This window comes from Panicum hallii, chromosome 7, assembly GCF_002211085.1.
Source record: "Panicum hallii strain FIL2 chromosome 7, PHallii_v3.1, whole genome shotgun sequence".
NCBI lineage: Eukaryota > Viridiplantae > Streptophyta > Magnoliopsida > Poales > Poaceae > Panicum > Panicum hallii.
Genome location: NC_038048.1, coordinates 44,813,247 through 44,837,964, shown reverse-complemented (window position 1 = coordinate 44,837,964; position 24,718 = coordinate 44,813,247). Strand labels below are relative to the sequence as shown.

The 24,718-nt window shown below is 46.4% G+C and overlaps 5 protein-coding genes, 1 long non-coding RNA gene and 1 pseudogene across 8 annotated transcripts; 4 read left to right on the top strand and 3 right to left on the bottom strand.

The window, feature by feature from the left end:
• The first annotated feature begins 2,024 nt into the window (after positions 1–2,024).
• LOC112901092 (probable protein phosphatase 2C 41) lies at positions 2,025–5,007 on the top strand. Of its 2 annotated transcripts, XM_025969923.1 has the most exons (6): positions 2,025–2,284; positions 2,435–2,607; positions 2,950–3,192; positions 3,266–3,542; positions 4,264–4,418; positions 4,523–5,007. In XM_025969923.1, the coding sequence occupies exons 2-6, from the start codon at positions 2,569–2,571 to the stop codon at positions 4,661–4,663; spliced, it is 855 nt and encodes a 284-aa protein (XP_025825708.1). In that variant the 5' UTR covers positions 2,025–2,284; positions 2,435–2,568; the 3' UTR covers positions 4,664–5,007. The 2 variants fall into 2 exon arrangements, with proteins under 2 accessions (XP_025825708.1, XP_025825709.1); XM_025969924.1 differs by lacking the exon at positions 4,523–5,007 and having other exon boundaries at positions 3,266–3,596; positions 4,264–4,396.
• Positions 5,008–5,567: 560 nt separating this feature from the next.
• LOC112898949 lies at positions 5,568–6,256 on the top strand. The gene is made up of 3 exons (XR_003229955.1): positions 5,568–5,719; positions 5,878–6,095; positions 6,203–6,256. It is a non-coding gene; the product is annotated as an uncharacterized LOC112898949 (long non-coding RNA).
• Positions 6,257–8,769: 2,513 nt separating this feature from the next.
• LOC112901553 lies at positions 8,770–11,123 on the top strand (annotated as a pseudogene).
• Positions 11,124–11,672: 549 nt separating this feature from the next.
• On the bottom strand, positions 11,673–14,906 carry LOC112900867. The gene is made up of 2 exons (XM_025969654.1): positions 14,734–14,906; positions 11,673–11,865 (listed from the first exon to the last, which is right to left on the bottom strand). The coding sequence occupies exons 1-2, from the start codon at positions 14,904–14,906 to the stop codon at positions 11,673–11,675; spliced, it is 366 nt and encodes a 121-aa protein (XP_025825439.1).
• Positions 14,907–15,398: 492 nt separating this feature from the next.
• Positions 15,399–16,451, bottom strand: LOC112901452 (blue copper protein-like). The gene is made up of 2 exons (XM_025970378.1): positions 16,039–16,451; positions 15,399–15,954 (listed from the first exon to the last, which is right to left on the bottom strand). The coding sequence occupies exons 1-2, from the start codon at positions 16,313–16,315 to the stop codon at positions 15,632–15,634; spliced, it is 600 nt and encodes a 199-aa protein (XP_025826163.1). The 5' UTR covers positions 16,316–16,451; the 3' UTR covers positions 15,399–15,631.
• Positions 16,452–16,732: 281 nt separating this feature from the next.
• Positions 16,733–20,892, top strand: LOC112900059 (histone-lysine N-methyltransferase ATXR2). Its single transcript, XM_025968784.1, has 15 exons — positions 16,733–16,969; positions 17,229–17,304; positions 17,409–17,494; positions 17,590–17,897; positions 18,166–18,278; positions 18,411–18,442; positions 18,843–18,961; positions 19,310–19,397; positions 19,612–19,660; positions 19,758–19,812; positions 19,931–20,000; positions 20,087–20,156; positions 20,250–20,326; positions 20,424–20,480; positions 20,573–20,892. The coding sequence occupies exons 1-15, from the start codon at positions 16,874–16,876 to the stop codon at positions 20,684–20,686; spliced, it is 1,410 nt and encodes a 469-aa protein (XP_025824569.1). The 5' UTR covers positions 16,733–16,873; the 3' UTR covers positions 20,687–20,892.
• Positions 20,893–21,071: 179 nt separating this feature from the next.
• On the bottom strand, positions 21,072–24,223 carry LOC112900060 (peroxisome biogenesis protein 22). Of its 2 annotated transcripts, none has more exons than XM_025968785.1 (9): positions 23,898–24,220; positions 22,612–22,842; positions 22,470–22,517; positions 22,331–22,387; positions 22,145–22,246; positions 21,935–22,000; positions 21,739–21,840; positions 21,509–21,628; positions 21,072–21,394 (listed from the first exon to the last, which is right to left on the bottom strand). In XM_025968785.1, exons 1-8 carry the CDS (start codon positions 24,033–24,035, stop codon positions 21,515–21,517), a joined length of 858 nt encoding a protein of 285 aa, XP_025824570.1. In that variant the 5' UTR covers positions 24,036–24,220; the 3' UTR covers positions 21,072–21,394; positions 21,509–21,514. The 2 variants fall into 2 exon arrangements, with proteins under 2 accessions (XP_025824570.1, XP_025824572.1); XM_025968787.1 differs by having other exon boundaries at positions 21,087–21,394; positions 22,639–22,842; positions 23,898–24,223.
• Between the last annotated feature and the right edge of the window lie 495 nt (positions 24,224–24,718).

Genomic DNA, 24,718 nt, shown 5'->3' with positions numbered 1-24,718 from the left:
AGCTCTAGTGCGTCGAGCGAGTGATGAGGCAGTTCGGGCGACGACAACACTTCCCTCTCCTACCCCGAGAGTTCCAGGCCGTGCCGCGCAGCGTACACGAGTAAGTTTGTGATAACTCATTTTCTATTAATTATATAACCGTTATCATAAAATAATATTGTCTTTCAAATGTTTGCAATAGATATTCGCGCAGGGGATATCATGCCAATGAAGTCAACTGGGTTGTCAAGCTGTAGGAGTACGTAAGAGGGTGGCTAGACGCACCTGACGATGTGTGGGACGAGCCGCAGCCACACACAGAGGCGTCTTACGGCGCATACCTCCGCTGGTACCTCACTCGCACGCGTTCGTACGTCACTCTTTCACGTATTGATGATGCGGAGCATCAGCACCCGCCGACCATCTCGGACACGTATCCCTTGTACCGTGATCAAGCGCAACGTGGCGCGGTACGACTTTCGCTACTTCAATTATTAAATCTTTTTAAAAAATCGATAATAATATTACTCTGCTTCCCATTACTCATGCAGATCGATCTGCTCCACTGCGCGGAGGTCGAAGCTGCATCTTAGATCACGTTGTTTGATCGTGGAGTACGTGTACCGGAGGCACGGTACAAAGAGAGCTTTCGTCGGATTCATGACAAGTTGACGCGAGCGTTACGTGCACTGACGTGTTGCAGCAGAGATGACGTGGGGGCCTCCAGTTCATCTCGTGCGTCCGCCCACGTATACACAGCTGGCCCATCGACCTCTCCAGCACCGCACGCAGCGTCCAGCGGTACTGCCGCCAGTTCGAGCTGTAAGTTCTTTATAATTACCATTTCGAACAACTTTGATTTACACGACTAATTTCATTTGTTTTTATAGTCATGCACTCAACGGCAATGTGGCCTCCTCCTGCAAGAATGGAGCCTCAGACGTTTGGCGCCTATGCTCCAGGAACGTCTCTCCTATCGGGTTCGACGCCAGCTGCTCCGTATTCTCAGGGCTATACTCAGCATGCGTGGTCGATGGGAGCTCTTGCACACGGTGGTCTGTTCGGTGTGCCGGACTGGGACGGCGGCTCCGTCAGTTTGTCGGAGTTGGAGGGCGGCGGCGCTGAGCCAGACATCATTGGCCTCTCCTAGATGTATGCCGCTCCACCTCCACAGTTCTAGGATGACTCGTTCACGCCGGCGCCTCCTCCGCCTCGTCCTCACCGTGCTTCAGATGCACTCACGTACTCGGAGGGGCACATACGCCGACGGCATAGGACTAGGGGGAGGACCAAGAGAGCGCGAGGATCGGGACAGGCGGAGTAGATACTCCTGATTCGGTGGACTCTGTATATTTAAACTATTTTTTGTATCATACTATTTTATTTTTAATGGCTTGATGTATCGTACTATCGTAATATTTGGATTCTACGTTGCAAAACGTTATCGCTTAACCATCTTCGTACGAGTTTTAGATACCATAATCTTCTTCGTAAAATTGAACTAAATTTTTTTATGTACACAGAAGAGTACGGTGAATAAATCTTGTATTTCAAAAAGTATTTTAAATAATTTGTAAAACATAAATTGAACAAAAAATAAGAAAGTGAGCACCTCCCACCCGTTGGGCGGGCGGGATGTCTTACAACGGGCGGGCGGGATGTCTTAGGGGCCTCTTCGCGAATAAGAAAATTTCTTATTCGCGAAGAGGCCCTCGGGAGGGCCTGAGAAAAGATTTGGCACCTCACGCCCGTTGGATGGGCGGGAGGTGTCCGGTCCCACGCCTCCCGCCCGTTGATCAGGCGGGAGGTACCCATTTTTCAAAAATTTTCAAAACGGCACCCTTTTTCGAATTTAATATTTTTAACCCTTTTTCAAAAAAAATTCAAGCATCAAGCAAGCATTCGAGCATTGCAGCGGCAGCAGCAGCTCCGGTGGGCTAGTTTCGGGTACCCGTTGGGCCATCTGGGCTGAGGATTGCACTGTGGGCCACGCCAGCCCAAAGCCTAGAATCCAAAATAAATAAGTAGTGTTGGGGGGGGGGGGGGGGGGGGGTCAAACTACTTTTGCGTTGACCCGTTCCAACCCACCAGTGCTGTGCACCAGCAGCACCGTAGCGGCGACGGCTGGGCGACGACTCCTGCGCCAGTGGCGACCTGCAACTGCCATCCTCTCCTCCCACCTGCTGTCCCCCTCCACTCTCTCCCCTCTTCCTCCGTTCGCCTCCCCTCTAGCGCGCCTTTCTTTCCCTGCGGCGACGACTGGGCCAGCGACGCCGCCGCCGCCGCCGCCATCCGCGCGCGCCAGGTATCCCTTCTCTTCTCTTCCCTTGCTGCCGTGCGAAACCGATTGAGCACCCCGAACCCTAATTGGGCTTATTTGTATTCGGATCTGAGTATATGCATGATGCCTACTGACTTCGAGTTTTTGCAAAAATTCTATCGGGTGGACACCCAGGTCCGATACTGGCTCAGGCCCTGGTGGGATACTGTCTCTCGGTGGCTGTGGGGACCTCTGAATTCGCCCTCCCCTTTTGTTTCATTTTTTAAATTTCAGTTCCTGGATTGGAGCTGAGAGGGAATTACCCAGATATGGCAAGGTTCTGCTGCTTCGGAGCCGTTCGCTCAGAGGTAAGCCCTCTTTCGATCAGTTTCTGCTGGCACGTATTTCGTTGATTGTTTGCGGCATATATGGAATTGTTCTGAAGCTTTTGTCAATTAATTATAATTATGTATTCCTGTGGTACTAGTAATTACTAGTGGCTACTATTGACTTATTGGTACAAAATACTATCCAGCGACACGAGTTTCATTAATTTGTCACCCTCCACCTGGAAATACTCTAAAAAGTAAGATGGTTCATGATATATCTTTATTCAGAAGCTTGCTAGTAAGCTAGGATGACTACTGCAACTTATATCATATTAACACTTCAACCACATTACCCATGCTGATTGTTCTGCTTGTGTACAGTTCACGGGGCATGGGTCGACAGCATCTGGTAAAGGGAAAGGCTGTCAAGGGCAAGTCAAGGTCTGCTATGGCTACAATCTTGTAAGAGGGATGACGAATCATCCGATGGAGGACTATCATGTCGCCGATCTTGTTGATGTGAAAGGAAACGAGCTTGGTCTTTTTGCTATTTTTGACGGCCATCTAGGAGATACTGTTCCTGCGTATTTACAGAAGAATTTGTTTTCAAATATTATGAAAGAAGTAAGTTTTAAGCTTTTGTTTCAATGAGATTCACTAGCGGTGTGGTGATCTTATTCTTATCAGGCTATTTTAGGAAGAGTTTTGGACACATACAGATAGAGCGATCACAAAAGCTTATGAAAAAACAGACCAAGCTATTTTGTCGCATACTCCGGATTTGGGACAAGGTGGCTCCACTGCCGTAACTGCCATTCTTGTAAATGGCAGGAAGTTATGGGTAGCTAATGTTGGGGATTCAAGAGCTGTTCTTTTGAAAGGTGGTGAGCCCATACAGATGTCAGTAGACCATGATCCGAATGTTGAGCGCAGCGTAATTGAAAATAGGGGTGGCTTTGTTTCAAACATGCCAGGTGTGTCCTCAATGGTTTACATTTAAGCACGGTACCTTGATTTAAAAGATTCAGGTGCCTGATCAACTTTTCAATACTCAGTTCACTGGTCTTGTTCCAGAGCATTTGAACATTTCAAATTCACAATATTAGTGAGATATTTTTTTAACGGTATTAGTGGAAGGCTTTTAGGTAGGGAAAATAAAAAACTGTCTACTAGCCAAGTTCAGCTACATGATTACTTATTTTAATCTTTGCTACTAGTCATATGCAAGTGTTCACTGTACAACATCATGTGGTTAGCTTACTATTGGATGGTTCAAAGTATGTTTTGATAAAACCATACATTTTGTAACAAAAAGGATGCTGCTAATGGCTTAATGATGCGTTGCATGTCAAAATAATGTAAGCAGTGAGTTCTTGTATTGTGATAGTTTGAAACAACAGTGTTATGCCATTATGGGCAGTGTTGATAGAAACATAGCAGTAGTCAATTTATGCACTTCCTTGCAAGGAATAATTCGAAATTGAAAATTACAATATTAGCATTGACATATATTAAGGAGTCCTAATTATAGTAAGGTGTAGTGGCATTACTTGTAATTCTTTGTCTTTTGGAAACTCTCTATACAATTGTTATCCTTTAAGATGCTATTCCTAGATAAGCAGTTAAGCAAGACCATGTGCCTTAAAAATAAGCAGAAGCATGACAGCATATTGAATCTAACACTCTAAATTTCAGGAGATGTTCCTCGGGTATGTGGTCAGTTGGCTGTCTCCAGAGCTTTTGGAGACAGGAATCTAAAATCACTGTTGAGATCAGAGCCCGATATAAAAGTTGAAGACATAGATCACACTGCGGAGCTACTTGTCCTCGCGAGCGACGGCCTTTGGAAGGTGTGGCTTGTTATTTCAAAATTTCCAAATGGGCAGAATATAGCTGATCGGAAGCATATCCATGGCTGCATTCTTAATACTTTTCCTTTTATCGACATCACCAGGTGATGAACAATCAGGAGGTTGTCGATTTGGCCAAAAGGTACAAGGATCCATATGCAGCTGCCAGGCAATTAACTGCCGAAGCGCTAAAAAGACAGAGTAAAGATGACATATCATGCATTGTTGTTCGGTTCAAGGCATAAATGGATCGCAGGCAACTCACGAGGATTTTCATGGAGAGCAGAAAACGAGCAAGTTAGGCTGCCTGACAACAGTATTGGTAATGGAATGGATGAATAATCACAGGGGGGCATTGTATGTTCATATATAAATATGCTAGGTTTATTCAGTTTGGCGATTTCAAAGGTATAGGTTTGAGGGCCCGAGAGCTATTTAAATATAGCTATCATCTGTAAATAACGGTTGCAGATATTGGAAGTTGACCGGTGCTCCACTGTGAATTTGTGAGAGTAGGTTTAGCCGACATTTGGATAGTTGCTAAAAGAATTGCAAAGTTCTATGTTCAGAAAAAAAGGTTCTATAGTTTCTATTGGCTCGTCTGGAAGAACTTCCACCGGCTTCTGCTTCACCTGCGAAAGCACTACAGCGACATTGTTCCGGCACTAAAGTGCAAAGTCGTTTCATAAATCGAGGCCCAAATGAACCGTAAGCCACTGAAGCCGCTGGCTTTTTTTTTTCTTTTGGCTTCGGAATACCTGACTTTTATGGCGCCGCAGACTTTTCCAGACGCCCATGCGGTCAATACAGTAGTGTTTTGTGCGTAGGATGGTTGCTACTTTGCCACCGCCGGATGGCACGGGCACGCGCGGTGTCAGGAAGCCCAAGAGTCTTTTTTTTTTGAGTGGCAGGAAGCCCAAGAGTCGGTTCAGAGTTCAGACTTCAGTACTACTTGGTTCTGCTTTACACTTAACCCCCTTACTTCGACACTGTGCTGGTAGTAGAGCAATGAGCCAAGATCTACGCTCACCTATTTTCTTTAGTAGTAGAGGTCGAATACGAAAAATGTACAGTAGCTGTACTATATGGAGTGCCGAGAGAGGCGGCAGTGTCCGTCCCTTGGCCTTCTCGACCTCGACGCGAGCCCCATAGATGCCGGTGGCGCTGGCGCTGCTTCGCGCGGTTCCGCTCGCCGGGTGAGCTCAGGCTCCGTTGCCCGCCGCGGCGGGACGCGCCCAGCTGCTGCGAACCCAGCGTCGCCGGGTCCGCGCCAGAGGGGCCTCGATGAGTAGCCATCGCCGGTAAGCAAAGCACCCATGCATGCCTCCTTCCCCTTCGGCGCATCTCCATGGCCACTGGCATCACCACCAACCACCGGTTCACTCCGGGAGGTGCAATTGTGCAAATAAACTGTGACCTACAAGTTCATCATATCACTTCCCCTGCTGTAAACTTTCAGATGATGCCAGACGTGCAAGCTTTCTGGCCCCGCCATTTCCATCCAGGATCTCTCGCCCCGGCATGCGAAGTTATCGGGTCATGCCGCCATTGTTCCCATCCAGCTGTAATAATGGCTTTGAAGATGTCGATGGCCGCGACAAGAGAAGCCAACCAGAGGAAGAAGGTTTCTCTCATCCTAGCGAGAGAGCTGTCTACGAGGAATACCTCCAGCTGCAGGTATGTAATCTCTGGTCCATCGAAGCACGCAAGTTCACGGTAACGCGTTAGCCCCGAGACTACAGGAACAATATATATGCTACCGGATTTTTTTTTAATTTATGCAGTCCATCCATCGAGAATGTGGAACAAGATCTATCTGAGGAAGGCATGTCAGTTACGCTCCACAAGCATCAGGTAAGCAACCTTCACTTGTTAACTACAAGTTTTCTTTTGAACGAAATGCACTATAGGTCCTTAAACTTTTGCAAACCAGACCCTTAATAATCTAATATAAGTAAGATAAGAAGGCAGGTACAAAGCTAAGTTAATCGGCAAACATTTTGTGATATGGCAGGAAAGGTAGTGATTTATCTGAAGGATAAAGATTATCCTAAATAAGGGTGGTTGGACCTTTGTTGACCTGCTAGCTTATACAAGTTTATGTATCTAGATATGCATTACATAAGTTTAGGAACCCTGTGTTGATTCAGGACATACTGTGGAGTTTACTCTAACTCTTTTTTTTTTCCTCTGTTTATTCCTGATACCTTTGTTCATTGGTAACCATTTTCCGTGTTTCAAAGAGAATGGCACAGAATTGGATGCTTCTCCGGGAGAACAATTTACGCAGGTTTCAGGCACCTTCAGAGGCTTTTCCCGGAGGCTCTTAGCTTTAGGTCGCAAAATTTGGTTCATGTAATAGCTTAATTGTTTTGGACCTGAACCTGGTTAGAGGAGCTCGCCATCGCGAGCCCCTTGAGCCTGTTGCCTGTTGTAAACTCCTTTCCTCCTCTTAATAAAAACGTGCTTAGGCATGGTCGCAAAAAAAAAACATTGTGCAGGTGGAATTCTGGCGGATGAACAGGTCATTTCTGACTTTCAACAGCCATTAATCATGCTACCAGATCCCCTACGTTTTACTGACTTTCAAGCTCACAGTCATGTTTTACAGGCTACTACCTCTTGTAACAGGGACTTGGAAAGACAATAGTAGTGATTGCTCTTATTCTGAAGGAGAGGACTCAGCACTCCAAATTCATGTCTAATGATTCAGATAGAGCAGCCATCGTTGTTGACAAGGAGATGAAGGATCAACCTATGAAGTTATTAGGAGCTTTTGCAAGCTTGTTATTTCGTCAAAAACCATCATGTCATGCCACCGATGTTAAGCTGCGTGATGTGGATAGAATGTCATCCTCTGTTTCAACCTTTGAGGTCCACGTACATGGCCAAGCCAGCAGGAGCAACACTTCTAGTGTGCCCGAAATGCATTCTGACACAATGGGAGGAGGAGTTGTCTCATAAGGTTACAAAGGATGCTACATTGTCTGCTCTTGTTTATCATGGATGTTCAAGGGCCATGGACCCAGAAGAGCTGGCTAAGTATGATGTTGTGATCACCACATGGGATTGTGAAGCAACAATTCCGTTCCAGGAAGAAGGGGGTGTTAGGATTGATCTAATCTGACATGGTCCAACGACCGTGTCGGACTCCTTGATCGCGCCCTGATCGGGGGCGTCCAACCCAACACGGTTGGCAAGGCCCCGTCGCGCAGCGCTATAAAAGGGGAAATGAGGCACATGGCCCAAGGTTCACTGAAATAGCACAACCCTAGATCCCGATTGATCCAGCGCTGAAGCGACGGGAAGTCCGCCGCCCTCTACACCGCGCCGTCATCACTGCTACATCGTCTCCAACCTCATCACCACCTCGCCGTCGGCCACCTCGTCAATCTCGACTTCGACTTCGCCGTCAGCTCCTCTACAGTGAAAACCGACGGTCCTCTACTCCTCCCTCTCCTCTCTTCTCTCTCCCTCTCTCTCGGCCTCACCCTCTGATTCCAACACTCTAGCGATTCCTAAACCTAACAGGGGGTTGCGAAGAAACCAAGTGATTCAGATGACCATAAAAGCAAACCGGTTGCCGCGGTACGATGGTTTAGAGTTGTGCTCGATGAAGCTCATGAAATAAGAAACCGCAATTCTTTGGTGGCCAAAGCTTGTTGGAAATTGGAAGGTGAAAGGAAATGGTGCATGTCAGGAACACCTTTGCAGAATAAATTGGATGATTTCTACAGCTATTTGTGCTTCTTGAAATGTATACCATATTCTGAATATAGTTCATTTTGCTTTTTGTTAAAGAATCAAAATTCTACATATGCAAGTCTCGGCAAAACGGAACTTGAAATACTGTTGAGAGTAGTTCTTCTGCAGCGCATGAAATGTGAAATAATGTGCTTTGACTGTTTGTGTGTCTGCAGTTCTATATCACTTTTTAACACCACCATTATGGTTACATACATTTGCATTCTGCCTGCATGTGAATTGAGCATACTACTGGTGCAAAATTAACTTCACCTGTTTCTCATCTTGTTTTTAGTATAGATCTGTTTAATTTTATTGGGGCTAATTACCAAAATTATGAAGGACATCAGAGAACTGGAAAACTGAACGAGGGGGATACATAGTTAAAGAATCTGTTTCCTCTTTATTTTGAGGAAGAAAATTGATGCTAGGCTCATTGATTTTATTTCGATGTTATTTTTCATTCTTCCTGTATGACTTTTTAAGGAACTTTCATAAGTTTGCATCCTTTGTAATATGCTCTTTCATTACCTTCGGCTTTACCCTGATTCTTCATTCATTGTTCTGTTCTATCATTGATATACTTGTACTTTTTTGCATACAGAGACACACATAAATGGAGAACCAATCATTAAATTGCCACCTAAGACAATTCAGATGGGGAAAATAATTTTCACCCCAGCGGAGCAAGGTTTCTATTCGAGGCTGGAGAAAGGCTGTCAGGAAATGTGGATGGTAATTTCCAGTTTTAATTCCTTCAATTCATTATCAAAGCGTCAATCCGTACTCAATTTTTGCAGTCATGATGCGTTATTACTGCTTAATCTCAGAATGCTAGCTAGCTATCCAATCCTTTCTTGTTGAGCCTAACTAATTGCACCTTTTTTATACTCTAATCTCAAATCAGCCAATTGTTTTCTGGAGCTCCTGTTGCAACACAATTACAGATACTTCTGACATAGCTCTTCATGTAACCTCTAGTAATGTGATAGGTTTTGATCTAGTAAGATCTTTTTACCTCATAGGCCTTGTACATTATTTTTTGTTTGTTTGATGAAGCAAATAAAATATTTGTATTTTCTTGAAGTACACTAGGTTTATCAATCCAGAATTCAATGTGAAATGCCTTTACAAGTTAGGGGTTTTGCTTCAGTAGTCCTATTTAAATAAGTTTGTAAATCTTAAAGTTGGAGTAGTTATTAACGACAATGGGCAAATCTATATGGCTATTAATCAGTTTAATTTCAAAATATTGTGATAAAAAAAAAGAAAACCGACTACTTCTGAATTCAACAAAGCTTGCTGTTGATGGATCATTTGTGTGCGTGTAAAGTTGTTCCTTCATCAGATCAAGATTCATCAGTTGGCTGTTGAAAAAGCTGTGCTGTACTTGGATGACAGACAGTTCCCTTCAGATCACAGGGTATTAATTAAGATATTATCTCTCAAAAACACATGTCGTAGGAAAAATGAGGAGATATTTGTTTGGATTAAGTGTCTAATTGAATCAAGTAATATTATTTATTTGATTTACCCATACTAATCATACCACTTTTTTAAAGAGGAGTGTGGAAGCAAATCCCTACAATTAATGAGTGAAATCCAGTTTCCATCTCACTTTCAATGCAAGGTACGAATATCCAGAACTTAGGAACGAAATGTCTGATGCTGATTTGGTTTTCATACTACAGGAATATGACACTACCCCGACGCAAAGAAGACGTCCTGAAGAAAACCCCCCTACTATGGACGACATCCTAAACTGATGAAGAAACTTCAACTGGCTTGCGGCCATCCTAGTCTTGTGAAAAGCCGAAGTGATGATCAACCATGTTCTACAATATTTGAGAGAAATTATGTCTCCTCTAAGATGAACACAATCATTGATATACTTAACTCAGTTGTGAAGAAGCACACCATTACTGAGAGTGATAATAATATTGAATCAAGTTCAACTGAATCAGTTCCTGAGAAGGCACTAGTGCTCTCCCAATTCACCAAGGTGCTGGACTTGCTGGAGTCTATACTGAACAGCAACGGTATACAATTCAGGAGGTTCGATGGGAAGGTGAAAGACAAATCCAGAGACAAAGCAGTGACGGACTTTTAAGACAAAACCAGAGGTCCATTCTTGATTTTTGCTCTGTTTTTCGCAAAGCTTCAACATATCACCAGCTGATGCATAGAATCATTTTCGTTCTTCAGGTGACAGTACTGCTTGTTTCTCTGAAGGCTGGCAGTGTTGGTCTCAACCTGGTTGCTGCTTCACATGTCATCATCGTTGATCCTTGGTGGAAAGGTGCTTTAGAGGACCAGGCAATGGGCCGAGCTCACAGAATTGGTCAAACCCGTCCGGTAACTGTGTACCGGTTAGTGGTTGAAGACATAATCGAAGAACGCATTCTAGCTCTGCAAGTAAGTAGTAATTTACTACTTTTAAAGACAACTTCATTGCTGAAATCATGAGCTATTCTTCTACAGTGGACATGCAATTTATTGCTTGTGTGAATCAGCACGTTTTACTGACATCAAAAGGAGTAAAAGCAAAATGTTCAGGGTCACATGTAATTTACAGTCACAAAATGAAATTTTAACATATATTTAAATCAGTGAGCTACTTTAGTTTCTTTCCCAATTGCCCCATACAGGGTTAATACTAATTGACCTCGTCGATTATACTTCGCCTACAGATTGTCATCTGAGGATCATTTTAATGTGTTTGTGTTTGTCTTCTCTTTCCTCTCTCTTTTTCTCTCACTTAAAATGCGTATTTCTTTTGTCAGAACATGAAGAGAAGGATGGTAGAGCGGGTTTTGGACGGGAACATATTCAGGCAACAGCTCAGCAAAGAAGATCTCAGATTTCTTTTTGGGTGAATGTTGGCGAGGCAATAATCCTCTAGTACAGGCTATCTCTGGATACTTGCTGCCGTCATCCTTTTGTAGTTGTGGATGTTGCCAATATTCTGGCTGTTGCTGTTTGCACTTTGCACTTGTAGTTGTAGCGTTAGCTTATGCAAATATGCCCTGGACCTAGGCTAGGTCACCTAGCTACCGCGTGTGTTCTGCATGTTTGCATTGGATGCATGTTGTGGCAGGCAGTGATGTAATGTTCCATACTAGCTTTTGGTTCTAATGCTGGAATTCTTCTCTAGTGATCAGCTTACTCAGGTTATTGGGCTTATTATCTCTCTACATGAACTTTGTTAGAACTATTGTCTCTCCTAAATGAACTTTTGTGCAAACCTTACCTTGCTGTGAAAACTATATATGGTACTGACTTTCTGAGAGCAGTGGTTTTGCAAGAATCATGCATTCAGTTAGAGTGCACGTTTCTTTTCCAATGAAATTTCGATCTCATGAATTGCACACAACGGTAGGGGCAGAAAATAAATTTTCAAGTTTCAACTTCACAACACATCAAGTCACACGCAGCATGTATTGCCAAGAGCTTATTACAGGACACACACAGTGCAAGTCCAGCCACAGATCACCAGCAAAAACCAAGTGCTCAGAAGGCAGCGAGCAGGGCTCCTCCGACGGCGAGGCCGAGCGCCAGCTTCGCCGCGAACCCGGCCGCGCCGGCCATCGGCACCGCCGAGTTCCCCTCTGGCTTCGCCGGGCTCTGCACGCCGGAGCCCGACACCGTGATGGCCACCTTCTGGCCCCGGGCGCAGTGCGACGGCGGTGGGCGTGGTGGTCTGCTGGTAGGAGAAGCAGAGCGCGGAATGGATCGCATGGGCTGCGAAGAGCGTCACCCATGTGCCTGCTCGGGCCTCCGGCAATGCTCGGCCCGGCGCTGGTCATCTGCACGGCAGAGTGTTCCCGACGGTGGCGCAGAACGCGGCGCATGGGTGCAGCGCGCAGGCGGCGCAGATGGGCGCCGCTGCCCGCTGGTGGCGGCTGTCGGGGGGAGGGTGCCGTTCGCGGTGTTCGGCGCGTTGGTCATCGCTGGCATGCTGGTGCTCTTCTACGATGAAGAAGCCAAGGAATCTGCTTCCAGCAAGTATCGCGTTCGTGTAGCTGCGAGCCTACTGAAGCGACTGCGCGTGAGCTTACGATTAGCTCAGGTTCAACCGAGCATGCCGGGTCCATTAGAGAAGCGAACGAGCTCTTCACCAGATTGATTTTTCACCAGCAGTCTCTGTGTATGTTTCACGTTTCAGCTATCAGCATCCATGCAAATCTCTCGAGGATCCAAATCTACGCGCAGCGCGAAGCAAATGTCTCTCAGGACTTCAAATAGATGCAGGTTGACCCCCTCCCTCTCCTCTTCTCCAATCGAGAGCCATGGCCCATGGGCAAGCAGCCAAGCAGCAATTCATGCCATTGCCGTGAGTCAATGGCGCACGACGCGAGGTGTCCAGGCGAAATCATGGCTTCGCACTCGAATGGCCGTGCTCCCAGCCGGCCCGCAGCAATCATCTGGCCGGTCTCCGCACATCAACACCGGCCACCACCAATGGCTACACTCGCCACCCTCCTCCATCGTCACATGTGCATCCATGGCCCAGGCGAGCTTTAGCAGCATGTGAAGGCGAGGAACGGAGATTGGGGCGGCGGCCGCTCCATCCCACGCTGGCCGTCGCAACCTCTGTGCGCCACCACGCGGAGCAGGAGCTGGGGGACATGCTTGCTCATCGTAGCAGGCGGCCGCCGGGGACGGAGGGGGCCTCAGCGACGGCGGGACTTAGCCGGCGAAAAATCTTTGCAAAATATCCCCGACTATTTTCATATACTAATCGCGATCCGGTGTTTTACATAGTGCCCCCTAATATTTTCATATACCCTCCTAATTCGGATCGCGATTAGTAATCGCGATCCGAATATTTGCAAATACACCCCCGGTTTTGGACGTCCGGGCCCTTGGCCTCCTCCGGCCGCCCCCTCGGCTCCTCCTCCGGTCCACCCGCCGCCGCCGTAGTCCCCGCCTGGCACGAGACACCACTTCCCACCCACCCGACTACCCCTTGCAGCACGGACCAGCTCTCCCACCCATCTGACTCCCGCAGCAAGCCAGTCCTCTGGTTCCCGACGATGGCGCCGAACGCGGCGCGGGGTGCGCGACGCAGGCGGGGGCCAACGTCGCGCCGCTGGTGGTGGTGCTCGGGTGAATGATTCCGTACTGCCGTTCGCGGTGTTTGGCGCGTCAGGCATCGTCGGCGAGCTGTTAGTCTTCTACCTGCCGGAGACGATGAACAAGCCCCTGTACGATGAACATGGCCAGGTCCGGGCTGGAGGAAGGGTACAAGAAGAGCCTTCTGGGTTCAAGGTCGATCTGCTGAGCTGCTGAGGCGATCACATCAACAGGGAACGATGGGAACTGTGAAGAAAGGAATCGGATGGTCTTTCAATCTTTTTGCAATTTCGTGTTACTGAAACTCTGAAAGAGTGAACGTTGTCGTCGAGGTTGTGAGTTGTGAGGTGAGTCCAGTTTCTGAATCCTACGTATGATTTTAGTGTTTGAAAAGTTCAAAATCGAGGTATGTACATGCTCTGCCGTCCTCACTGGTTGGAAGCCTAGATGTGTATGAAGAAGAGGAACTATTTCAGATACTGGATGGTTCAAGGTCCAAGCAGGAAGGGAGCATGGACATTGGAGGAAGAAAAGAAGGGAGCTGAGTTGAGCTCATGGCTGATGGCATCCTCTGATGTCTGAAGCCACTCCTACGTCTGCTCTGCTCATCCTTCCTGCACCGGGTGTCAGTAATCCAGGGAATTTGCATGCCTGCATGTATCGCGTTCCCATAGCGCTGCGAATTTGCTCCCTTCGGTTCAGGCCCTGATGCCCGCGCAAGCGGCAGTGACCTGACACGCCACACGCCTGACCCCCTCCCTCTCCTATTCTCCAATTGAGAGCCATGCCCACAATTGAGAGGCAAGAAGCAGCTCATGCCGTTGCAGCATTGCTGTGAGTTAATGGCGCGAGACGCGATGTGACGCGAGGCGGCAAGGCGAAATCATGGGTTGGCAGTTCGCACCGAATGGCTGCGCTTCCAGGCCGGCCCAACCGCCCGAAGCAATCCTCTGGCCACACGGCGTCGCTGCCACAGCAGAGAACAGGAAGCTAGGCGTCCATGGCTACACCCGGCCGCCGCACTCCATCATCACAGGTGCATCCATCGCACGCGGCATGAAGCCAGGACAGCTCCCGCATCACGCGATCTTTGCCAGCAAGTGGAGGCGAGGAACGGCGATTGGGGCGGCGGCCGCTCCATCCCACGCTGGCCTTCACCACCGCTGTGCGCCACCTCGCGGAGCAGGAGGCCGGGGGCATGCTTGCTCATCGTCGCAGGCGCTCACGGGACGGAGGGGGCCGCGGCGGCGGCGTGACTTATCCGGGGAAGCATCTTTGCAAAATACCCCCGACTATTTTCAAATACACCCCTAATCGCGATCCGTAGTTTTACATTATGCCCCCTAATATATGCATATACCCCCCTAAATCGGATCGCAATTATTAATTGCGATTCGAATATTTGCAGATACACCCCGGTTCTGGACGCCCGGGTCCTTCGCCTCCTCCGGCCGCCCCCTCGGCTCCTCCTCCGGTCCACCCGCCGCCGCCGTACCAGGTGCCAGCCTCGTGGAACGTGAAGCCGGTGCCGGCGCTGTTGTCCAAAAACAGCTCGCTGCCGAGGTCGCATGCCTTGTAGGCCGCCTCCGACGACAGCTCGGCCACGGTGTGCGGCGGCGCGTACTTGAACACTGCGCACAGCTCGTGACGCGCGCGCGCCGTCGTCATCGCCGGCGTACGTCTCGGTCAGATAGACAGATAGTACAATACAGAGCCAAAACAGGCATGGGGCCTTGTGGGAGCTAAAGCATTCGTGAGCGGGTTTGTGGCCGACCAGTCGTTGTAGTTCACGCGACCACCGACCACTGGATCGTGTCCTCGTTGGCGGCGGCGGCGAGCTCTCGGCCACGGCGGCCATCGCCATGTGGACCACCAAAGCTTCGCCAGCGTAGACATTCTCGCGCAAGATATGGAAGAAGCCGCCCCCGCTGCTTCAGAGGATTGGAGAGGCGCGAATATATGGAGCCGCACCGCACGTCGGGTGGTTGGATTGGATGACTGGATTGTGGATGACGACGACGACGAAGAAGAAGTTGGCGGGATGAAAAACTCACATCCCATTTGCATTGCCGTCAACAGGATGGCACGATTATAGCTAGTAGTTTGATACTCTGATCTGATTGACTGGATTGTGAATTGAACGTGTATTACTCCATCAGCTTGCCAAACAAAAAATCCATTACGTCTGCAAGAACATGTTCTACACATGGCGAGGATGAAATACCAGACCATTTTGAGTATCATGTAATAAATCATGAAATCAACAGTGCGTATTGCAAAGCGGCGAAGTGGCAACCGTGCTACTGTGCAAGCGCGACGAGTCGGCGACACACGGCCCAACCTGAACCAACACGAAGCGTTCGGCACACGATGGCGGGACGGAGCTCGGTCGATCAGTTGAAGGCGGCGAGCAGGGCTGCCCCGACGCCGAGGCCGAGCGCCAGCTTCGCGGCGATCCCGGCCATCGGCGCTGCCGAGTTCCCCTTGGGCGTCGCCGGGCTCTGCGAGGAGGCGCCGGAGACCGTGATGGCCACCTTCTGCCCGCCGGCGCAGTGCGACCCCGTGGCGCACGCGAAGTACCTCGTGCCGGGCCTGTCGAACGTGAAGGCCGTGCTGCCGGTGCTGTCCGACGACACCGCGCCGGCGAAACTGCACGCCGTGTAGTCCGCCTCCGACGGCAGCTCGTCCACGGTGTGCGGCGGCCCGTACGTGAACACTGCGTCGCCAGATCGTCGTCAGAACGGAGGCATAAATAAAAACAGGCAAGACGGCAAGGATCGATCGGTCACGAGCAGCTCACCGACGCTGTCGCCGACGCTGACCGCGTTCGAGGCCGACCAGTCGCCGTAGTTCCCGCTCGCCGACCACCGGATCGTGTGGTTCTTGGCGGCGGCTAGCTCGGCCACGGCGGCCATCGCCACGAGGGCGACCAGAGCCTTCGCCAGCGCAGACATTCTCGCGCACGCGATGGAAGGAAGAGGCGCTCGCAGCTGCAGAGGAGTCGGATAGAAGCTTTGCAGTTGCAGGCGACGACTAGCACTAACGCCACGGCCAAATGGTGAAGCCGGCATGCGCATATATGGAGGCGCACCTCGATCGGGCGGTTGGATTGGATGACTGGATCGTGGATGACGACGACGAAGAGAAGTTGCCCATTTGCGTCGCCACCAACAGGATGGCAGGCAGGATTATACATTGATTGATGACCAGTCCTTGTGAGAGTTGATGAGCACGACGGAGGGGTTAGTTCAAACAGAAATCAGTTGACGAGTTGTTTGTATTTGTACTCGTATACGCATAATGTATACTCATTCTGCGACTAAGGACGGTCTGATTGGAGGTAGTTGGGTCGGAATTATCAACAAGTTGTGCATAAGTATACGCATAATCTATTAATCCACTCCTTCCTACGAAAACATCGCCTTACGCTGTCACGGCCTAAAGGCGTAACAGGAGATACGTCTTCATGTGGAGGAAGCGTGTCCACGTGCTACGAACTCCGCCTGCTACCTCCTCTGCTGGAGGCTTGAGCTCAAACCCCAAAACCCCCAGCGGCCAGCAAAAGCAGCGGCGGCGCGGCGGCCAGGAGCTGACGAACCCGCCGCGAGAAGCTCCGATTGGCGCCGATCGACGGAATGGGTGGGATTGGCGCCAGTCCGTGCGATCTGGACAGGGAGTTCGCGCCCCAAATCGCCCAGCTCCTCGCCACGCCTCCTATTCAATCCGCGCTGGTACTTCCTTCCCGCACCCCCTCTAGGCTACTAGGCCTCGTCTGTTTGCTTGAGAATTCCTTGATTGAACAGTCTCGTGCCGCGGCAGTTACTAGTTTGGTCGTCAAAAGATGGTCAATTTCAGGTTATATCGTTGTCTTTTATGTCGTTTGATGCGGAATTATGAGGGGGATCTGTATTTGGGTGGTAACATCAATTGGTTTGATCCAGTGTTAATGATAGGTGTTGTGCGTAAACATGCTGCCTTTTGGTTTCTCAGGAATACTATGATGAACTCATACGGTCCCAGAAGCATGATGGCGTAAGAGTGAGCTACAGTGGCAAGCATGGGAAAGGTATTGGTTCCTGATAAATTACTCTACGGGGCAGCAATCCAGTATGCTTGTGTAAAATTGGCATAAGGTGAAAGCTGGCAATTTTAACAAACTAGTTTTTGCAGGTGTTTGTGCAAACAGGGACTTTGCTGAAGATGATGTTGTTCTAATGGATCAAATGTTGGTCGGTGCTCAGCACAGCCTTAACAAGGTTCTCTCATTTGATCAAAAGTAAATAATTCAGTACGGATTTTAAGCGAACTGTTTCTCTGAAGTGTTATGTTGGTTTTATGTGCCTTTTTGCAGATTGACTGTGTCGTGTGTAGTTACTGCTTCCGCTTCATTGGTTCTATAGAGTTCCAGATTGGCCGTAGATTGTATTTGCATAGCATTGGTGCTAGCACTGGCAGCACGTCTGACAGACATTGCCATGGAAGTGATGTTGGGTCAAGTACCGGTTGTTCTGGTTCAACAAATGGAAATAGTAATGCTGTCCCACAAGAGGTCATAATGTCACTTATGGATGGTGATACATCACTTCCTTTCACTGATCAGTTCTGTTTGCCATCAATTGTTGCTTGCCCTGGTGGATGCGAGGGAGAACTCTACTGCAGGTTTGTATTCGTAATAATTTGCAAAACCATTCTCTCTTTGCAAAGTGATATCAGATACGATTATGTATACCTGAAAGTTAACTTCTCTACAAAATATATGACACTTTTTTTTCCTCAATGTTATCACATCAGACCTAATTGCCTCATCGAAAACATTTAAACATGTGTCTGCAGAACATAAAACTTACTCTTGTTATTTCTTGGATATTTCATGTAAATGTTGTCTTGAGAATAATATTTGATTCATTGATACTGAAATTTCGTACAGCCAATCATGTGCAGATTCCGATTGGGATTCTTATCACTCTTTGCTGTGCACTGGATCCAAAACTGAACCATCACGCAGATCTGCCCTTCAGAAATTTGTAGAGCATGCTAATGGTAAGTCGGCACTAACTATTCATGGATCTATGTCATTATAGCATAATGTCCATTGTTCATTAGGATTCATGATGATTTCCACCATTCATATAGGCTGTAAACCTATTTTCTGATGATTGTTCTTTATTTCAGGAACCAATGATATTTTCTTGGTCGCTGCCAAGGTAAGTGACAGAAATATGCATAATATCTAGTATCTATGCATCCAAACATCACATCTAATGACTATTTATTTTTTATTTTCCAATATTCTCCAAGTGACATGCTTTTATATTCAAAAGCACAACTTAGCCTTGGTCAGATGCAAACAAAAAATTGGGTGTCAGGCTTAAGAGTTGATACCAATCGCCAATATCTGTCAGAAAATCCGTGAACCTGCTATTGACCAAATTTAGTGTACTTGATCAAATGCATGATAAGAAGATGGGTAGAATTATAAAGAATGCTAAATTGAGCAAACCAAAGAATCATATCTGCTTCCTTTTGTCTTCTAGCTTTCTATGTTGCGATTCATTCAATATTAATTGATTCTCATGCACCAGACTTGTAAATTTTATATCTCAGGCTATCACTTTCACCTTGTTGAGGTACAAGAAACTCCAAAGGCACCCTGCATCTCATGAATCAAGCTTTCCGCTCCTCATGGAAGCCTGGAAACCACTTTCAATGGGATTCAAAAAGAGGTAATAAGGCTGAGCTTATTTAGCTGCTCCTCAGATGACCAGGAATTGTTATTATGTCACTAAGCAACAGTGTTGTGTGATACAGCTGTTGTTAATCATGACAATTTTTCTTCTTTTTTCACATACATTAGTAACAATTTAATGGACAGAGTCTATGACATGCCCATGGAATGGTCTGAGTCTTTTTTCTTCCCCTCTTTCTTTCCCTTTTCTGCAGTTTTTGCACTATATACCAGCCAGAAGGCTAGTTATGAATGGTTTCCATGTACCTGATTGGATACATTTGTTCTTGTGATGTGCGAACTGTGTACTACAATTTTTTGTTAAAAGGAAAGCTTATGCTTGCAGATGGTGGGAGTGTGTTGCTTTGCCTGAAGACATTGATTCCAGTGAAGAAGATTCATTTAGACAGCAAATGAGGGATCTAGCATTTGTGGTAATTATGCAGCAGATCATTTACTTCATGGGACATTATGAACTGTTCATTTTCTACTGAGGATGTTGTAGTCTGGCCACTTCAATTGAGCATCTTTTTCATATAACTTTAATACATAGCATGGCAAGGATAAACTTGATCACTTCTAAGTACAAGTTATTCTGCTTTGCTGTATCTAATCCCAGTCACTGTCTCACTGATGTGTATTTTGCAGTCACTGCAGCTTCTCAAGGATGCAATCTTTGATCCTGAATGTGCACCCTGTATCCTTTTCAGTAGTCCGCAAACATGTTCAACATGTATAAGTTTCCTTGACACTATTTTCTTATCCAAGTTTGAAGTTTCCTTGACATTGTCTAGTGTTTTCGCTTGACGTCTATGGACATATAATTGGCATGTTTGAGCTGAACAATCTGTAAGTAAATTTAATCTTTTGTTTCATCGTACATGCATTGTCATTATTTTTCTTTGCACCAGTAATGAACACAAATATCTGTGCTGCATTTAATATCATAATATCTCCTTTGTTACAGTGATTTAGTTGTTGCATCGCCGGTTGAAGACTATTTCATACACATTGATGATCTTCCGGGGAGCGAGAAGGTTTGTTGATGGTTGGCCCTAATTCTGAGATCTTTAATCTGAAAAGAACCCAGTAGTTTGTTGACCTGAAGTACACTGTGCCCTAGGAGGAAGCAGAGAAGGTAACAAGACCATTCCTAGGTGCTTTAGGTGAAGACTATTCGGTTCCTTGTGAGGGTATGCACAGTTCCTCCTGCAGTACTGTGATATTGCATGTTTCTGTTTGCTAAACAGTATAAATCACTCTCCCTGACAAAATTTCATTGGCAGGGACGGCATTCTTCCCTTTACAGAGCTGCATGAACCACTCATGCTGTCCAAATGCTAAAGCATTTAAAAGAGATGAGGTGAGTGCGTGCATCTTCATCGAGCTGATTAATTCATTTTCCCTGCCAATTTGCTGTCAGCGTTGCAGATTCTGAGCTGTTAAAACTACCACTGCAGGATAAGGATGGCCATGCAGTGATACTTGCCCTCAAGCCTATCAGCAAGGGTGAAGAGGTACCAAATTTTTTTGGGTCAACTTATTTCATTTATGTAATCAAGATAAAAGGATATGCTATGTTGCCACCTACTAACAATGGGCATTCCAGATTACCATCTCCTACATCGATGAAGATCTTTCATATGAGGAGAGGCAGGTGCAGCTTGCAGATTACGGATTCACATGTGCATGCTCCAAATGCCAAGAAGAGCTACTTATCTGAAAGAAGACACAATTTGAACTTCGTTGGAAATTTTGTGGCATTGGCATCTTCGTGTAGTTTATTTCATTGGGGAATTTTGACAGCTTGGATAAAAAGTGAGATAGTGCACAAAGAACTAGACAAGACTCTTTTGATGTTGCAACTAGATAATACTTGTTCGAATGAATACCAATGCTCAAGTGAAAATGTTACAATCGATCACGTAAGATAGGGTTTGCACAGCTAATGAGATACTCTTTTAACCGGCTGCAACGAGATGTCTTCTTATTCGAATATTGGTGCTAATGTTAAAATGTTACAGTTGATCAATCGTTAGCATCATTCTTGATGCTTATCGTCAAATTGATTACTGTAGATAACAGACTCATGGGAGACGACAAATAGCTATCCACACAACGAATGGCGAGAGGAGCAGGTTGACAACTTCAATTGTTTGGTTCATACTTGTACATGAACACAACTGATACATCAAGTATGCTACTACATATGCTATCTCCTTGCATAGACTATGCCTTATGGGGCATCGTCTCCTTGCATAGCTTATGCCTCATGTGGCATCGCATTACAACGGGTTACTAGTACATGCCACAAGGCTTTTACACATGATACAGGAAAATCTAGTTCCATCATTCAAGCGAGAAGGAAAAAAAATGAACAATGATGTCCTCAGTTCTCACTAAACCGCAACTTTGCTGGATGGAGCTTGACCTGCAGGTAAAGAAATTTGATAGAAATTAGGGCATCTCTGCTAGGATCATGACTCAAGCTGTCTTACTGTTTAGAAGAGTTTATGTTAAGAGATTAAGATATATGTGCATGTACCTCTTATCATCTCTGATCCAGGCCTCCAAAATATTGCTCCAAGCTTGGGGAGCTGAAAACATTTGATGCTATTCTTTCTGGTCGCTGCGGCGAAATGTGCAGCTGATATTTGATAAACCTCTGCAGGAAAAAGAAACAGCAAATTAGAAAAGTATTACGAATAGCAAATTAATATCTATTCCAAGAATGTGTCAGTAATATGTTGTTGCAACTAAGAGTGAACGACTTACAGCTAATTGGTGGACAATTTCCGGACTTGTGTCAATGTGCCAATCAGGCTCAAGTTGCCGAACAAAAGATGTACGGCCATTCTCTGTACTACAGAAGAGAACCTGCAGCAGATTTCAATAAATGTTTAGTGACATAGCAAATGGCCTATGGCTACAAGCAATACTAGATAACAATCAGTTTCATCTTGCAGCATACCTTTTCCTTTATCAAGGCACCGCTAGCAAAAAGTCCAGCTTCACTCAGGGCAGATAAAACCTTTTCCTGCAGACATCATTCAAGTTCTAAATTTGGGTAGTCCATGTACATAGTAATGCAAACACTATGGAATCCAGAATCGTAGATCATCGAGCAGATGATTCATGTGCTCTCATTATCAACAAAAACTAGTTGCTACTTAGTACTTACCTCACTTTCATCGTCGAGAACACGCTCCATCAAATAGACATCACAGAATTTTGCAATTCCTAAAAGAACCTCCACAACAGAAGTCCTCACTGAGACATGGTTCTGCAAGAAGACACATAAATCCTTTAGTTGAATAGAACAATGTGATGTTTCTTTTAGCAACAATGCAGCATTGTTACAACCCACCTGAATTTCCTCTGGAGTTGTTTCCTCCAGAATCACACCAAGTAAGCGGCATGTGACCTAAAAATGAAAAGCATACATCAGTATAACATTACTCCATAAATCTTATAAATGTAGCATGAAAGAAGATATAGCATAGTACCCTTCGTCCTTCGCTCAGCTTATGCCTGACAAGCTGCTCAAGAGTCAACTGCAGAAGAAACGAGCAACTATCAAACCAACAAATTCTAGGAAAACAAATACATCATTCCAGTATTTAACACATGAAAAAAAGCAAGCGATACATTTACTGGCTGGAAAAGCTGACTGACTGCTTCATGCGCCCTTGAATCTGCTGATGAACAAGCATCTGTTGTGGTTAAAGCACCTGGTCGCGATCTACTGCTGGTGTTGCTAGATGAAGGGGCAGCCCTCCTACGAGGCCTCCGAGGTTGCTCTTGAGGAGCTCTCAACATTTTCCAGGCAAACAGAAGTGTGACCGAGATCGCAGCAAGTGTGGTAAGTGAACGAAGTTTCTGAAGCATGAACACAAAGAATTTCAGCAATTCATGTAGCAAGGGCTCACATGCCGGTGGTGAGTTTGTTTACGTGTAGCTACAAAAACTTGCTACACTTTTTATTCCGACAAAGTAATACACGTTGACATCAACCAAAGATCAGCCCAGATGATAGAGGTGCTAGATTTTTTTAAAAAAAAAACATGTATTATGGTGAACCATGTGAGTATGTTCTTTAATTATACACAACTAAAACAGGAACACTACAATGCTGCCAATCAAACAAGCCATGTCAAACACATCAGGTGCATGCACTGAGCAACTCAAATTATTTTATCACATCAATGTTTAAATTGTTGCTATGCCACAGACCTTGGCATTCTACATGGAATTGATCTTATATACTCATTGTTACTCAAGTCTAGGAACAGCACATTATAGAAACTAGAGTATATAGATTATAGAAAACTAACTTGATAATACTGTAATAACTATTACACTGAGAGAAGATGAAGCAAAACTGTGGCATTGAACAATTCTCATCTCGTTAAATGATTGATCACAAAGGTGGACCATTTCCGGACACCACATAAACGAAACAATTGAAAAATCTTCATTTTCTTAAAGAGATCGTCCACTTCAGAAAGTGGTTCAGATGAAATTTGGTTTCTCTGTTTTGCAGTAACTTTAAACGACCTGAAACCAAGAGACACATCAAAATCACAGGGGCCACACTAATCACCTAACCTTATGCCAAATTTGATCGCATTACTCAACAGGGGGGCTTTTTGCAGTGAACACCTGAAATCAACAGCTATATGCACAGCAATGCATACAGGTGGAGCCCAAGCATTTACAAGAGCTAAAAAGGCATTACCAAATCGATACTTGTGAACCTACAATTCGACGAGGGAATAGCACAATACCCACCCTAGACAAGTAAAAGCCCAACTTTTCCCGGACAAGGCGCCGTCTTTGGGCGCCCGGACCCCACAAATCCCCCCACAACGAGGCACATGACGGTCAAAAAGGCATCAGCACTCGGCACAGGGATCACAGATCCAAGCGCGAACCTGGCGATCGAGGTCGAAGGGTAGGCGATCAGCGTAGCGCGCGACGGCGTCCACGAGGCGCCGCACCAGATCGGCGAGCTCGTCGTCCTTCCCGCCCCCGGCGCCTGCCCCCGCCGCCGGGGCCGGGGCCGACGCCATCGCCGCTGACGAGAGGAGAGCGGAGCGGGCGGGCGGCGGCAGCGGAAACCCTAGAACGGTGCGCGCACTGGCGAGGGGCGAGAGGGGGAGGGGGCAGTGTAATTTTGGGTGTTGTACGAGGGGGTGGGGCGCGAGATGTCGGAGTCGGACCACGACGGGGAAGAAGAGGAGAGAGAGGAGGGACGGAGCTGTGCTTTGCGTTGGTTTTGTCAGGAGGAAGGAGGCGCGCAATTTGCAGTCGAAGGCCTCAGGATTGTTAGTATTTTTCGAGGATCCCTGGTGGTTTGGGACTATTTGCGGTATGTTTTTTGAAAATAATTTGCGGTGTGATTTGGTATTTTGGTACCAGAAATCCCAAGAACACCTGTCGGAAGCGTAAAAAGAAAAAATATAAAAGAATCTAACTATATGTCATTCATGAATAGTGAGATATCACCAATAATAATTGTTACCAACTTTGGCATTTGAAAAACTAGAAGCAGAATTTATCAGGAGCAGCATGTCACGTCACCTGAGACTCGTACTTTCTAACACTAACAACTGTCTGGGATATATCCCCTGGGTACGCGCAAGGAAGCTACCCGTGAGGAAAAAAAAGTCTGATTCCTACTAGAATTCCACTGTAATCCTATTAGAACTCATATCTTGTAATCCTACTAGGACTTCTACCTTGTAATCCTACT

Bases quoted from the DNA above. Each gene is read 5' to 3' on its own strand.
- LOC112900060 (XM_025968785.1), bottom strand. From the start codon at position 24,035: ATGGCGTCGGCCCCGGCCCCGGCGGCGGGGGCAGGCGCCGGGGGCGGG. The intron at 22,518-22,611 runs GTATCGCTTGCT...TTTCTTCTGCAG, and splicing joins AGCTTTTCCAGCCAGTAAAT to TTGACTCTTGAGCAGCTTGT. The intron at 21,629-21,738 runs GTAAGTCGTTCA...TTTTTCCTGCAG, and splicing joins AAATTGTCCACCAATTAGCT to AGGTTTATCAAATATCAGCT.
- LOC112901092 (XM_025969923.1), top strand. From the start codon at position 2,569: ATGGCAAGGTTCTGCTGCTTCGGAGCCGTTCGCTCAGAG. The intron at 2,608-2,949 runs GTAAGCCCTCTT...GCTTGTGTACAG, and splicing joins TCGGAGCCGTTCGCTCAGAG to TTCACGGGGCATGGGTCGAC. The intron at 3,193-3,265 runs GTAAGTTTTAAG...AGGCTATTTTAG, and splicing joins TTTCAAATATTATGAAAGAA to GAAGAGTTTTGGACACATAC.
- LOC112900059 (XM_025968784.1), top strand. From the start codon at position 16,874: ATGGGTGGGATTGGCGCCAGTCCGTGCGATCTGGACAGGGAGTTCGCG. The intron at 19,398-19,611 runs GTAATTATGCAG...TGTATTTTGCAG, and splicing joins TGAGGGATCTAGCATTTGTG to TCACTGCAGCTTCTCAAGGA. The intron at 20,327-20,423 runs GTGAGTGCGTGC...CTACCACTGCAG, and splicing joins AAGCATTTAAAAGAGATGAG to GATAAGGATGGCCATGCAGT.
- LOC112900867 (XM_025969654.1), bottom strand. From the start codon at position 14,906: ATGACGACGGCGCGCGCGCGTCACGAGCTGTGCGCAGTGTTCAAGTAC. The intron at 11,866-14,733 runs GTACGGCGGCGG...TTCTCCTACCAG, and splicing joins TTCCACGAGGCTGGCACCTG to CAGACCACCACGCCCACCGC.
- LOC112901452 (XM_025970378.1), bottom strand. From the start codon at position 16,315: ATGCGCATGCCGGCTTCACCATTTGGCCGTGGCGTTAGTGCTAGTCGT. The intron at 15,955-16,038 runs GTGAGCTGCTCG...CTGGCGACGCAG, and splicing joins CAGCGTCGGCGACAGCGTCG to TGTTCACGTACGGGCCGCCG.